This window comes from Ptychodera flava, chromosome 11 (genome assembly GCF_041260155.1).
Source record: "Ptychodera flava strain L36383 chromosome 11, AS_Pfla_20210202, whole genome shotgun sequence".
NCBI classification, from domain to species: domain Eukaryota; kingdom Metazoa; phylum Hemichordata; class Enteropneusta; family Ptychoderidae; genus Ptychodera; species Ptychodera flava.
Window position 1 is genome coordinate 32,181,258 of NC_091938.1, and position 16,133 is coordinate 32,197,390.

The following is a 16,133-nucleotide window of genomic DNA, read 5'->3' on the forward strand; positions in this document are numbered from 1 at the left end:
GACTGAGAGAACGCGTCCTAGGAGTTGATAAACAATCAGATGAAATTATGACCAGAGAAGTGATAGGTGCCATTACCATGAGCCATGGTATCACAAGACCCGCTACAGCCAAGGTATGTCAGCATCGTGTTCTGTCTTGCACTTGTACCACCGAAGTTGACAATAACCAGCACCACAGTAAGATTGAATCCCCTGCACTTGCTGAAACAGTAGCCATCTCAGCAGCTGCATTGCCGAAACCGTATTACCAGCTACAATACTATGGTGAAAATCCCCCTGGAACCCCTGTCTCCATGGTAGCAAAAGAGAAGGATTGGTTTGCCTTGCAAAGAAATGATGAAGTGTTGAATGAAGTGATAGGCTACATTGAAAACGAAAAGAAGAAAGTAGACTTGAAATCACTTCCTGATGAAGTCAAGATATTGCTCAGACAAAGAAACAGGTTGTTTCTATGGCATAGAGTATTATTCCGAAAGACTAGAGATAACCATGGAAGGGAGACTAATCAGCTGGTATTACCGACCAAGTATAGGGCACAAGCCATGGAAGCCTTGCATGATGACATGGGTCACATGGGAGTCGACCGAACTTTCGATCTCCTCAGAGCAAGATTCTACTGGCCAAGAATGAGAGCAGATGTGGAAAGAAAGTGCCAGACTTGTAGTAGGTGCGTACAGAGAAAACAGTTGCCACGCCGCGCTGCTCCAATGATTAACATCTTCTCCAGCTGTCCAATGGAATTAGTCTGCATCGATTTTCTGACCATAGAACAGGACAGAAGTAACACACAGAATGTACTAGTGGTAACTGATCATTATACTAGATATGCTCAGGCGTACCCGACTAAAGATCAAGAAGCAAAGACGGTGGCGAAAGTTCTGTGGGAGAAGTTCTTTGTGCATTATGGACTACCTGCCCGTATCCATAGCGACCAGGGACGCAGCTTTGAGAACAGACTCATAAGAGAATTACTGAAAGTGGCCGGTATACGCAAGTCCCGAACTACCCCATATCACCCGCAAGGGGATCCGCAGCCAGAGAGATTTAACCGTACGCTGCTGAACATGCTAGGAACGTTAAACACCAAGGAAAAGCAGCACTGGAGTCAGCATATCAGTTTTCGGGTGCATGCTTACAATTGTACCAAAATGATGCCACTCAGTTCTCACCGTACTACCTCATGTTTGGAAGAGAAGCCAGACTACCCATTGATCTTTGTTTTGGTGTTAGCCCAGATGAATACACCAAACATGATTACTTGCAGTACGTCGAGGACCTGAAAAGCAGACTGAAAGGAGCCTATGAATTAGCTGAGAAGGAAGCAAAGAAGAAAGCACTCGCCAACAAGAGACGCTATGACAGCAAGGTACGTGGTAGTGATCTGCTTGTGGGGGACAGAGTACTAATACACAATGTCGGGTTGATAGGCAAACACAAACTGGCCGATCGCTGGAAACCTGATGTGCATGTTGTTGAGAAGGGATTGGATGACAACTTGCCCGTGTATGTGGTAAAGCCAGAAACTGGAGATGGGGTAGAACGGACACTACATAGGAACATGCTACTTCCTATTGGCTATTTGTCCGCCTCAGAACCAGAAGAGGTTGAAATTGAAGAAAGAAGACCGGTTACCAGACAGTCCGCCAGACAACAGACTGATAAGAAAGATGAGACAGACACTGATTCAGATATGGAGGAATTGTTTGCCAACCCGCCAATCCCCAAAGCATCACCCATAGTAACTGACGACAATGATATCAGCACCATAGAAACAGCAGCCGACCCTACTGATACAACAGATGTGCCTGATGAAAGAGAAACACACCAGAGTGAAGTGGAAATTATGCCACAACCACCCAAAGAAGGACGACCAAAACGACAGAATGCTGGATGGCCTGCTGATAAATTGACCTATGACCGAATGGGGGTACAAGCAAATTGCAAATTGCTAAGCCTGTTAAGTCCTACCACTCATGTAATACCTATACCAGGTACAGAGATGTTTCTTGTTTGCAAAGACGTGAAGTATGATTAGAGTGACTGACTGTTAAAAACAATAACAGTGGGTTGCATTGACAATGACCTTTGCCTTTTGTTAAGTTTTTAATGTTTTAACTTGAGCCTCATTATATCAATTACCAAAGTAACTTACACCCGGAGTGTGTAAGCATCTGAGGGGAATGTGTAACCCCGGTTACGATTGTAAGTCATGTGATTAGATCTACTGCGTGTTGTTTGAGTGTGATGACACATGTGTGGAATTTCATTGATAGCGTCTTCGCCCACAATGCATTGCAATGCTCTACTGATTTTCACTGCTCGAAGACAGTACTTTGGTGTGGATGTACGTTTAGGAATTATTATCCGTTTTACTGCCAAGAAAAAATTCCAAGACAACGTGGTTGGTCTTTTACATGACTGTGTTTACAGGTATGTGTATTTGAACGCTTTGGTATTGAAAACAATGAACTTTTAAAAGTCTCAAAGTGTGAGACACACCCCTCAAGTTAAAACGTGGAAGGACCATGTGTTTCCCAATTGACAGGAAAAGTTTCTAAGTTGTTATTCTGTAGTTAGTTTGATTCTAGTAGTACTTTATGATAGTAGTGAAGTTTTATTTAACATGTTGAAATTTGGGTTTCTGATTTTGAAGGAAATTTTCTGTGATTCTTAGTTCTTTGTTTCATGGTATTTTTGTACAGTGTATTTGCTATCATGTTGACTTAGTCTCATCTTGAATGAGATAGTGTAAACAGAAGGAAACGCTTACATAATTGCCATTGGTCTTTTACATGACTGTGTTTACAGAGGAGATTCAGTTAATGAATTACTGGTAGACTGCGTGTGTTCCTGTGTGTTCCTATTGTGTGGCCCGAGTGAAGAGCCAAGGAGTGCCTGGAATTGTTCGAGTCAATCATCAACTCAAGTATTGCTACCAGGGTTGGAATAACAAATCCCCAGGGAGAATCGTCTGGAAGGACTCTGTGTGTGTAACGTAGTTTCCTATTGGATAGACTGTCATCGTCATAGCAACAGGACGGACATTGACCTACATGAGGCCATTGTACAGCCATATGAACAATAGCTAAGTGAATGAACCCTAGACAACAGCCATTTTAGAATTATCTGGAACTTTATTATGGTGGATGAACTTTAGATTTTGCGCCTGGAAATTATTTTCCAGTAATACTACCATTGGTTTTAATCATTGTAGACCAGTGTGTTTTATTCTTTTATTATTATTATCATTAGTAGTAAAGATTTTAGCCGTAGTGAAATAAACCTTAATATAAACTGCAACGCAAATTGTACGATAATCATTCTTTCCTGGTTTGTTTATTGTGTAATATGAACCTTGGTCGGGTTTAATTATCTGGCTAAATTTAATTGTCAGTTTAATTACCCGGTTACGTATATATATATGTATAATATATATGTATATATATATATTATATATATATATATATATATATATATATATATATATATATATATATATATATATATATATATATATATATATATATATATATATATGGTACATGTTGCCGTTAGAGCACTCTGGTGAGTCCATATTTTCAATCCTCAACAATGTGTAACCTTACTCTCTGTGCCCAAGTTCAGAGGTTGCCATAAACCCATTCTGGTGATAACCGGAAGGCACATTGTATACATTTTGTGTATTTCGCTCACTGCTTTAATAGTAGTTAGAGCACTCTGAGATTGTTGGGCAGCCTCTTGCGTAATATAAGGGGCGTTCACTGTTGGCACTATGCTTCGCTCATGGTACGTGTTGCCGTTAGTGCACTCTGGTGAGTCCATATTTTCAATCCTCAACAATGTGTAACCATACTCTTTGTGCCAAGTTCAGAGGTTGCCATAAAGCCATTATGTTGATAACAGGAGGGCACATTGTATACATTTTGTATATATATATATATATATATATATATATAATATATATATATATATATATATATATATATATATATATATATATATATATATATATATATATATATATATATAGATATAGATATCACATACATAGAGCCAGTTATCCCTATAGTTTGACGTCACACTATAGGTATAAGGTTTACAGTATCCGTATACCCCTACTTCTGACGTCAGAAGTAGGAATATACAGGGTCCGCACTTGTATCTACAGAAACTGTTTGCAATCATTCTCGTGCAGATGAAAATTGAGTGGGCACAAAGGAGTTTTCTGAAAATGCGGTAAAGGGTAATAAATAGCGAAACATCAAGGCTTTGGTAGCGATGATTTTGAAAGTTTGTCTGTTTTTTGTAGTTTTTTTTCAGCTGGGGAAAACGAGAGCGTTTTGTCTGCTCCCAACGTTTGCTACTACCACTGTACAGTGTGTTATCTCGTCACAGACCGATTCATTGCTCAAAATCGACAAATTTATCTCTGAACAAGAATCCAACAAATTTATTAAGAATATGATGTATCAAAATCAACACATCATCCTGTCAGGTGACGGGAAAAATTCTTAGCATCGGCAAAGTGAAGTATTGCTGTTGAACTTCTGCGGTAGGACTGTACTAAAGCGAGAATTGTTACTGTAGAAACGTACGGCAAACGCGGTTTTTAGAAGTTTTGGCCACTTCGTCGACAGCTTGATAGGAGCTCTGACAACAATGAAGTGTTATCATAAGACATGAGTAAACTCGAGATCGAATGAACGTTACATGGCAAATGTTAAAAATTTCTTGTTGCGCTTTGTTACTGTGATTCTTTATGATTTTAGTTTCATTCACAATTACGACTTACTATGATACACTTTTCCTCTCAATTTCAAACAACGTAAAAGGCGCTGAGAATATATACGAACAGAAGATCTTCATACGGCATCGTACTCCTCCAGTCCTCGCCAGTTTCGAGCAATATAATTTTCCTAGGTGCAGTATGGTTACATAAATGACCAAGCTGAACAAGAACGATGTGATATAGATCAATTGTGGTTTTATTCATACATTATGACAGAAGTCAGGAACTGACACAATTTTTAGATAGCAGTAAAAATGACGACTGCAGCATTGCACAGTGTGTTCGTTCGTACAGTATAAACAACATATAAGCGCCGCTATGAACAGCAAGATAAGGTTAAATTTCGATGCATTTTTTACATTATCACTTTACCTTCAAACAAAATAATGCATCTGAAGATATTATATCATCATCCGTTCCCTTGTCCTCGCTGATAAAAGCTATATCCATTCAAGTTTTGCGCGAAAATCCGACAGCGAGAAACAATTCGGACGCATCGACAGGAACGTTCGTCCGAATGTGAACGGAATCAGCTGGAGCCGTACCACTTCATCCGCCGCGCTGACATAATTAAGGTGCAAATTACATCACACGGGAAAGTGAGTTTTCTTATAAAAAAAGCGGGTCTATGCATGTGATAAATATATAATCTCCCAGTATTTTTCACTCATGTGACGTCATCGAAGACTAGTGTTTCCCCGAAAATAAAGGAGTCTACCGACTCGGAGGAATACTTCCGCTATGTTGGGGGAAACCCTCGTCTTCGATGATGTCACACTCGTTTGAAATACTATATATATATATATATATATATATATATATATATATATATATATATATATATATATATATATATATATATATATATATATATATATATATATATATATATATATATATATATATATTCATGAGACAATGATGCATTTATTTTCAAGTCAGCCAATAGGTTAATTTGGATAATACAACATATTATAAATTAGCATGTTAAACTAGTGAGACTTGACCAAATAAAGTTTACGAATGTTGCTGTGTCATCTACATGGTAATCTTTATATTTAATGAACTTTCCCGATTAGCGATATCTCGAAGAACTTCACTAAAATTTATGAAAGTACTTTGAACAAAGATGACAAAATTATGCAGTAATAGAGACAGACATTTTGAATGTTCACATCAGCTAATTTATAATTTGCAAATTAAACTTGAAGGGCTTTACTTTGGCGATAACACTTGTCACATTAAGATAATGACGGCAGTAATTTCGGGAATTTTCATTAAGTTTTACTTCCTTTTAAGCTTATATCTAACATGTATACTTGAATACTTGGAATTGAAGCTATAGTAAATATTGTTCATTGTGATGATCATAACAATTTTAATAAAGTTGCAAATCATGGTAAAAATGTCAGAGAAAAGTACCCATTTACATGAAATACTATCACACCGAAGCGATTCCAGTTCATGTCTGGTAAGCAGCCTCTCGTTACAATATTAATCCATTGATGTGTCATATTTGCAATATTTGTTGAAGACGCATTGCAAGTAGAATAACAAAAATGATTACCTGTAGTATTGGTATTAATCAACTTCACTTTTTTGATGCGGTATACAGGATTATTTCCCAGGTCAATCCTCCACCACTTAGAAGGCTCCACATCATCAATGAGAAAGCAAGTGTTAACATCACCGTCGATAGCGTCTGCTGACAGTGCGTTTGTTGAACTTGTCCATGTGGTTTTACCAGTAGCAATATTTTTGAGATCTAAAAGAGGGAAAAGTTTGATTTTCCCTTAAATATATATTTCATAGAGCATAATTCGGTTTTTTACAGCTGTATGGAACAAAATGAAACAATGAGCAAAAGCTATCTAACTCGAACATCACAAGAAAGGCAATAAAGTTGATACCGTCCAATTTTCTTATGTATTTTCTTCACAGAGTTGAACCTTGAATTTCAGAAATCGAACTAGACTGTAAAAAAAGACGCGTCTTAATGCGTTCAAAATGCTGATGGCGGTTTCAAATTTGAACGGCTAGTGTTCATATTGTTAACACTAGTGTTCATATTATTAACAATGATGTTCTAAACCTGAACACGGAGTGTTAACAACCATCTCCTTCAAGTGTTCAAAAACTCAGCATTACAGAAATTTTACAATACTGTAAAACAATTAACAATCTTTAGTGTTTTTTACTTTACTGTGGCTATATTAAATTTACTACTGCCTCGCTGTCCGGCAAATGTACACGGATTTTGATGTAACGAATTTCCCACTAAGTGAAAAATATCTCCGGTCTAAAATTGCTGAAAGCATGTTTTTTCTACAAAAGGAAGTATATAAAATAATTTTACATGTTTACTACGGGTTGAAATTTTGAAATTTTGAAAAGAAATCAGATAACCACCATAAACGTTTCAATTTTAACATCGGCGTGCAAGAGGCGTTCTTCTCCTAAACACTTCGTGTTCAAGTTTGGTGCCTTTTCTTATCCCGTCGTGCATCGAAGGAAGTTGCGACATTTTTCTTGTAAATGCACGCTGAAATCATGATCGTACGGAAGCAAGACCAGAAAGAGAAGGTTTTCTCTCCAAAGTAGTAAAAGGTGTAAATTTTGAAGCATCTGTATTATTATCCTTTGAAAGTATTGGTATAGTACTTTTGAATAGCTAAAATACGTGAAGAAACCATTTTTCTTTCAGTGACTGGTATACCATACACTAGCTGTGAATATGCAGCGTTGTTTTTGGCCAAGGCGTATTGATCGCACTCGGGTCAAGGGTCATCACCGTAGAACTGTGGCGATGACCCTTGAACCGAGTGCGATCGATATACCATATTACCGCTGCGTAATCACAGCCAACATATGTCTTTTAGTAATTACAATAGCATGCAAAACATTAGTTAAACATCGCAGAGAGTACATTCTATTGTTTCAGGATATGAGAGTGGCTTTTTTTTACTTTCCATCAGTTGATGACAAGAGGAAGCCAATATTTTTTAACAGTATCGAAAAGAAGCACTATATACCAAAGACCCCCTTTTCCTTTACCTAATAAGGCCACCTTGTCTTTCGTTTAAAGTGTCATGTCGCCATATTACCTATTGTTGCATTATTTTCAGGCTCTGAAAGTCAGATTTGCCTGGTAATCGAAGAGTTATTACAGAAGCTGATGGTACAGAAATTGAAGAAGATGAGTGTACAGGTAGCTGTCTGGAAGCAAGCTTGAGAATCTTAGTTCATCTCTAACTTTCATGGGTCAGTAACTGAATTTTGATAAGTTTCTGTACTTTTGTTCTGAATTTATCTAAGCTTTGATAGAACGCTAGGATCAACTAAAATGTTACTGGAGAATAAGTTTTCAAATACGTGTCGTTTCCCTTACTTGCAGCAGAAAGCGAAAGAAAATTCAGAGTGAAAAATGTACATTCTGAATTTCTAAATTTTCTGAAATTTCAGTCTGAATTTTCTGTCGCTTTCTGAAGACATATGTGATTGAATGTGACATGAAGTCTCCTTTATCAGATGCACGGGTGGAATGAAGAATTGAAGCAGAAAGCGAAAGAAAATTCAGAGTGAAAAATGTACATTCTGAATTTCTAAATTTTGTGAAATTTCAGTCTGAATTTTCTGTCGCTTTCTGCTTCAATTCTTCATTCCACCCGTGCATCTGATAAAGGAGACTTCATGTCTTTGAAGGCTTATGCTCCAGTAAGATTTAGTTGATCATAGCCTGCTACCAAATCTTAGATTGCTTTGTATTGTAGATCAATACGTCTTTTGTTCTCGATTTGTTACTGTTTTTTAGCTTTGCTGTTAGCGACGCAAAGGTTGTCTAATACGTGAAAGTGTGGTGTCGTCCTCAAATGTTTACATCCCAAGCTTTTTCTTCAAAACGGCCAGTACGATTCCTTTAATATTTGGAGTACAGGTTTCCAGGGATTACCTAATCATATATATTCAAGTTATGATGAAATACGCAATTTGTATTTTTGAGGCTAATTTTGCTATTTTTGGCAAAATCTTCTTCTCCTTTACTGGTCGTTGGACGTCTTCAATATTTGGTAAACATTTCCCTAGAATGACCTGCGTCAAATTTGTGCTAGTTGTGATGAAATATTCAAATTGTTATTTTTGTCGTTTATGGTCAAAAAATCTTTGAAAATCTTCTTCGAAACGGCTAATTGAACAGCTTTGATATTCGGGACTTAAATCTCTGGGGATAGCTTTTTTCTGATTATGCAAAAGTATGCAAATTAGGTAATTAGGTAATTATAAGGTAATTATACATTTATGCAATAAATTTAAAGAAACCAAAATAGAAAATAATAAAATAATTTCCATGAACTTGAAATCTTTAAACAACCACGAACGTGTTTTTTTTCGAATCATCAACTACTTTTTCCTGTGGATAAACTCAATCACGCTGATAAATAGCGTGCTGCTGGTCTGTCTATCGTCGTTATTATCGCCACAGAAGAACGGCGAATGCTTGTTTAAACATACCAGAGAACGCGATATTCAACTGTTTGACTGAAGTTCACGTATTTCATTACTTGTACAAAACTCGACTCGGTTTTAGAATTGTTCGAGTTTCGTGTCAGAATCAATTTATTTCAGTTTTTCGCCAACTGCTACTTTTTACCTTACTATTAGGAAATAGTTTTAGATACCAGATATTGTCTGTTATATTTAGTTAAGCTTAACTATGGGTTCCAACCTGGCACAAGACAAAGGTAGCCCTGCTCTGTAAATTGCTGTTCTGAGGTCGGAAACCGTGTTCATGGAGCTGTCCATTTTCAGCTCCATGCGTGTCAAGGTGGACTGTGGTCGTACTTCAACATGCAGTTCGGAACGTAAAAGCTAGTGTACGCAACACGGCGTCTGAATGAACTTCGGATTTGTCGGTATATGTTCGATATTGTATTATTGTCATGTGTCTCTCTCCGGGCAGGAAGCTGAAAACGCGGTGACGATTGCGCAACCAAAAGACAGGAATACGCAATATCAAAATCACATATGTTTTACGAAGTATATACGCAGCCTGCCATTTCTTCGCTTAAATTCAGATTTTTACTGGTACACTGCAGTACACAGTTTATACGCTAATTTGTATTGAGCAAGAAGATTATTCTCAGATTTAGCTCGGAATGACAGCTGTGTAAATAAAGCCTAATGCTTACGTCGGATTATTGGATTTCACAAAAAAAACTTCTTCTTTACAAGAACCAAAAGACCATTCAAACTCAAAACTTGCACATAGTATTATCAGTGCAGGTACTTTCAGTCATAACAACCGCTTGGGCCTCGCCAATGCTGCTTGCAGCTTTAAGATTATCTCTCATTCATATCTAGCGTATGATCAAAGCCACGCCTTAAAGATAATGTTTAAAATCCCATTCTAAAATAATACGATAAAGGTAATACAAAAGACAAGAGAGAAAAATGCAACAGACAGGACAGAAGCTCGAGGACAGAACGACCAAGAAACGACCAAAGAAAAGTCCAAGACATTTAGATAGGGAAGTCGTATCTTGGGTGATGGCATCTATCAAGCTTGTCTACAAAAATAAAGTATATGTAATACCAACGGATCTTCACATCTCGTGTAGAAATTTGAAGATTCCGAGTACCTTTAAGCAAGCCATGGCGAGCCCATGATTAAAAGTAGGCCAGGACGATAAAACGACATAAACAACACGAGAAAACGAATAGTAATAATCGTTAGACAACCTGCACAAAGAATTTCAAATTGTTGGAGTAGAACAAACAGTGTTCTTTCAAAACCTGAAAAGTTTCAAATATTAAACTGCAAAAGTTACCGTACTAAACACAACAAAGTATACAGTTGTCACTCAGAAACCAAATGTTGAAAATCTTTGTAGAGTGGAAACTACTGTCTCTTTCATACAACTACATTCATTGGAGCTATTAAGAAGAGTAAGTTGGGTAGCTGAATAAATCATAACAGCCCGTGAGTGTCTCAAGTATCAAATAATACATGTCCCAATGTCCAAGGCACAGTTCCTGCTCCATTAGCTGTAACAATTGGCTATTTATTCTGAATTCTATGTATCAACTACCTTAGCCTATTTCCAATAGCGCTGTTCGCGATGAAAGATTGTTACTACAAAGCTGCATGCGCGTGACATCGGACACCGCTGCCTGAAATTCGGACAGATTTTGTTGTTGCATGAGCGATTGTTGTTGCAGCTTGTACTCTAATCCATAAATAAATATGAATTAGTATGACGTTTAGTATGCATTATAACACCAGATTTTATTTTCATCCTTCTTTTGGAAAATGCGGATAAATATTTATTTTTGCATACTAATGAAAGACAAATAACAATCAGTGATCACTGCTATTGCATACTAACATGTCAAATATCCTGCTAAGACAGCCAATGCCAAACGGTAATTGTTTTTTTTTAGTTAAATTTTTAATCGGGATTTTTAAAATGACCAATTGTTTCTGTAGCGGAAAAAATCAAAGTTAGAGCAACTTCAACTGCGTACGAACTATTTTGAGCATCCAACAACGAACATTTCACCGACGATACCTGCTTGCCACGGTGCAGATCCTATATCATGATCAATCGCGGATCGTGGAAAAGCTGATTGCAATTCAGTTCCGTTCATTATTCGAAGCTAAACCACTCAAGAATTGTTTTCGATCCGTCTTATATGGAGACCAAAATCATTTGACGCCCTTCTGCCATTATGAAAACTTTGAGGGAGCAATTAACTTTTGAAACGATCAATCGATCGTGCGGTACACCAGTCCGCCATAAAGGGAGTTGCAGATGTACTTTATGTGCAGCGGCCGATGTACCCTTTTACGATAGGTAGCTGATTTTTTTTTAAACGGTCGTACAACATCTGCATTTTTGTGACATTAAAGTACACTACTGCGTGATGGCACTTTGAATGTGTCATTACGGACAAAGGAAGGGAACAATGCGCCGTATTTTCGAGCAGACGATCTGTGTTTGTTTGTCTTTTCCGATTTCGCCAAAAAACCTACCCGCACGCGGACGGCAAACAGAGAATTTTATTTTTTTAATATTTATTTTCTCTGTCACAAGATTAGTTTTTGAAAAATAATGGCGGGAATTTACATGCCACTTTCGACACTTATGACAGTGTTATGCACTTAAACCTTTGGAAACTTGGGATATTTTGAGATCGATTATCGACACATTCACAGCTATTTGGGGCTTTAAGGTAGAGGTTAAAACACTTAAATCTACCAAGTAGCATTATATATGTACTGAATTATTTGATTTCATTGTCACAGCGATAATTTCGTACGGGAGTGACCCAAACAGCTTAATATGCTTCACCCAAAAATTCGTTCAGAACGTATAACAGATCAAAGTAGGAACAGCAATAATGCCTTCTCGTTTGCAGATGGAACCAGTATTGAATGTCGTATTGAAACTTGTTCAGATTGCAGACGTCAAAGCATTATAACAATAAATGTCTGTCACCGTTGACATATGTGGATTCCCTGACCTTGTTGGCATGACTTAACTGTAACCATGAAATGTACACGAAGTACAAAACGAAATTCGTGCATTAAATTTGGTATTTTTACAAATGAGAGTGAACCTTTATAATTCATGCTCAAGGCTTGACACAATATCTGACAGAATAATCTCACCTGTGAGTGCCGCTGTGAAAATCATAAAGTCCCAATTTCTGACCATTACCAAAATGATGCTGTCAGATGACGCTAACTGTAATGTTATGTGTCACGTATGCAGTGACATGCAAAATGGATGATGCAATTTATTATACTTTGACAGGGGACCATAATACTACTGGAAAATATTTTGGGGTTATTATGAAAAAGCCTAACGCTGCACTATGTACAAGAAGGAAGTATGCTCTGTTAACAATTGTTTACAATTCTTGTTTGTATGTTGTGCATATTATGATTTCCTGTCTTCGGGCGATTACTCGTGGTTTTTGCTTAGTACAAACGTTGCCTTCTTTTATAAACGGCATTTTTAAAATAAATTTCTCGTTTTTAATGATTTTGATGTGTGATCTTACCTCTGTGGGATACTACTACTACTATACCCTCGCTTATCATCGATATCTGTCCACATAGCTGTACCTAAAGTATCTTTCGTCATCGGGACTTCGTCTTTTGTTCTCACGCTGATTGTGAATTTTTTCTGTACTTATATTGTAAATATTTGTAAATTCATTGTATTTCACATGTTCTCCTTTTCTATTTTCTCCCTTTTTTGGAAACCGGTTCCCTTTTTCTGACTTTTAGTCTTGTACAATTTTGTGTATATAGTGAATAAACGATGGTTTGAAAACTACTACTACTACTACTACTACTACTACTACTACTACTACTACTACTACTACTACTACTACTACTACGACTACTCTGTGCGGACGTGTGGTAGATGGGCTCCTGAACTTTGTGTTGTATTCTCATCATTCAGCTTTATTGATCAACTCTACTGGTATATTTACTTCGTGAGTAATTGATACTTTCAGTTTTGCGTAGTTTTTGAGGTTTTTAAAGCTCGATTGGCTGGATTGGAGTGGATTGTATCTTTCCCCTTCCCAGCCACTGTGGGTACGCAATATGGCTACCAGGTCGACAATCCATTCAGGCACCTCACCCGTAAACATGCTGTGAGGTGCAACAATGTCGAAGGTGTGCCAGTAGAAAACTATGTGTCTGAAATTTCAAAGATTGTTGGGGCTGAAAATATTATTGCAGCTTCACGAATGAATCGTTCAGTGGTTGTGTATCTTGCTAAATTAGAACACGTAGAGTCTGTCGTTGAACGCCAACTAGTGCTTGACAATGAATTCGTCCAGGTTGAACACATGCTCAAACCTGCCTCCAAAGTTATTTTATCTAATGTGCCCCCATTTATCCCTGATGAAAAACTAGAGGAAGAATTGTGGAAACTAGGAAGAGTAGTTGGACATATGCGAGTCATTCCCCTTGGTTGTAAAGATCCTGCCTTGAAACATGTCAAGTCATTCAGACGGCAAACTGACATTTTATTACATAATGACAACATCAACGGGCTAATACAGGTCAAATATCAAGATCATTTGTATCCAATTTACATTTCTGTTGATGAAATGAGATGCTTCGCTTGTGGTATGAAGGGCCACATTCGTAGAAATTGTCCAGGTCAGCCCGGTGTTTTGCACGTTGTTGAAAATCAATCAGGAAATGTTTCTACAAATTCAGCTCATGAAACTCAGGCTCATCGAAGAAACGAAAATAGCAACAGTCAGAACAAAGAGTCGCATAAGAATGTTGATAATGCAGAAATTTCTTCAGCTGCTACTGATAATTGTTGAGGAGCAAGGTGTTGATGAGCAGGTTAAAGTTCAAAATACTAATGATATAGAAAAAGGCGATGCAAATGATGTAATCAATGAGGAGATAATCAATACTAATGACAATAGCAATGAAGGTGTTAACGACGAAACAAGTGAAGGAAGGGCCAATAGTAAGAACGCAAATGTTGATGACACAGAGTCCGCAGTTGTTGGTGTAACTGTTGAAGACAGGGTACGAACCCCTGCTTCTCCTTCCCCTTCCACTTTTCCTTCCTCTCCCTCTCTTCCTTTTGCTCCTTCCCCTTCTTCTTCTTCCTATGTTGGTTTTTCTCAATCCCTTGATTTTACAGAGACGCCTTTCTCTGGTGTTAATACTGGAGGGATGCATTCAGACTCTGATTTTCCATTATCCCAGACAACTCCGGTCAAAACTGGTAATAGATTCGATATTCTCCGCCAAGATTCTGATATTGACGGAGACGAAGAGGTTGATGACGCCGATAGTTTTTCTGTGACATCTGAAGTTTCTGATACTTCTGAACTGACAGATCGCAATGATCTAAGCTTTAGCAGCCTTTAGAGTTTTTAGCGCAGATTAAAGGTTCAAAAAAGCCAGTCCAGAGATGTTATGAATATTGTCCAGATTTAAGACTTCTAATTAAAGCATTGCATAAGTTGCGCAAATCTGATCATGTTACAGCCAGCCAAAATGTAAGAATATATAGGCTGACAGTTAAACTGTATGCGTATACCAAGACTAAACATTATTCTCTAAAATAATGGTCACTAATGCCTTAATTCTTTTGTCTTGTCTTTTAATGGCAAGTATTTCAACTTTAACGTGGAGTAGTAATGGAGGTCACGATTCTCTCAGGCGTTATCAAATTTTATCTTACTTGAATGTAGATCACCATAACGATTTTTGTTTCCTCCAGGAAACTCACTCAACAATTGACAGTCAAGCCCAATGGCAAATTATTTGGCGTTCACCAATATATTTTTCTCACGGAACTAGTAACTCGGCAGGTGTCGCTATTCTCTTTCCCAAGAGAAAACAAGTGAATGTTATTTCTCAAAGTAGTGTTGTTAGAGGTCGCTTATTACATCTCCACGTGACTGTAGATGAACAGCCATTTCACTTAGTGAATGTTTATGCCCCGTATTCTGGAGAGGAACGTTTATGTTTCTTCGCTCAGCTTAAAAAGTTTTTAAACAGTATTAATGATGATCCAGTTATTATGGGGGGAGATTTTAATTGTACGCTCATTTCTAACTTGGACAGGGGTTCCGAGACTGAGCCACACATGAATTCTTCTAAGTTTCTTTCTGATATTGTTCATCGCACAAAACTTGCAGATGCGTGGCGTCATGTTCACACCTCCTCACGTAATTATACTTGGCAAAGAAATAATAATAAATCACGGATTGACACCTTCTTCATTACAAAAGCCCTCACTTCAAAAATCAAATCTGTCTCGATTGATTCATGTCACAATTTATCTGATCACAGTCCAGTTTCCCTTCATATTTGTGCCAATTTCACTAAAAATAAAAATCCTGTTTGGTGTCTCAACACTAGTTTCTTAAGTAATGAAGACTACTGTAATTTGATCAAGACTTTTTGGCAGAAATGGCGCAATGAAAAACAAAGATTCACTTCACTTCAATCTTGGTGGGACATTGGCAAACAAAAAATAAAGAAATTAGCAAACAATACAGCTATCAATACATCTACCGTTATAAGCATATGAAAAAACGAATTAAACGATCACGTCCCAAATCTGCAATGCCTGCTTGCTGAACGCCCTTCACTTCATAAAACATATCAGCAACAGAAAGATATCTTGGATAACTTAAATAAGATTGAAACTCAAGGCGCAGCTGTTCGAGCACGTTATCAACAATTTAATGATTCCGATGCCAGTACAAACTTTTTCTATTCCTTGAGAAACATAAAGGTCAGCACAAATCTCTTAATCAGCTGCGTCGTCACGATCAGACCATCACT

The 16,133-nt window shown here is 37.5% G+C and overlaps 1 protein-coding gene and 1 long non-coding RNA gene across 2 annotated transcripts in view; both read left to right on the top strand.

Annotated features, from left to right (window-relative positions):
• Nucleotides 1-16,133, top strand: part of LOC139144116 (uncharacterized) — an 81,396-nt gene that overhangs the window by 36,469 nt on the left and 28,794 nt on the right. Inside the window, exon 2 of the long non-coding RNA XR_011554746.1 lies at nt 7,915-8,050. This is a non-coding gene — a long non-coding RNA (uncharacterized lncRNA). The remainder of the gene's footprint in view (nt 1-7,914; nt 8,051-16,133) is intronic.
• LOC139144103 (uncharacterized) lies at nt 1,173-3,208 on the top strand. The gene is made up of 2 exons (XM_070714773.1): nt 1,173-2,430; nt 2,809-3,208. The coding sequence occupies exon 1, from the start codon at nt 1,181-1,183 to the stop codon at nt 2,033-2,035; it is 855 nt and encodes a 284-aa protein (XP_070570874.1). The 5' UTR covers nt 1,173-1,180; the 3' UTR covers nt 2,036-2,430; nt 2,809-3,208.

Excerpts from the sequence above, each read along its gene's own strand:
- LOC139144103 (XM_070714773.1), top strand. The coding sequence starts at position 1,181 with ATGTTTGGAAGAGAAGCCAGACTACCCATTGATCTTTGTTTTGGTGTT.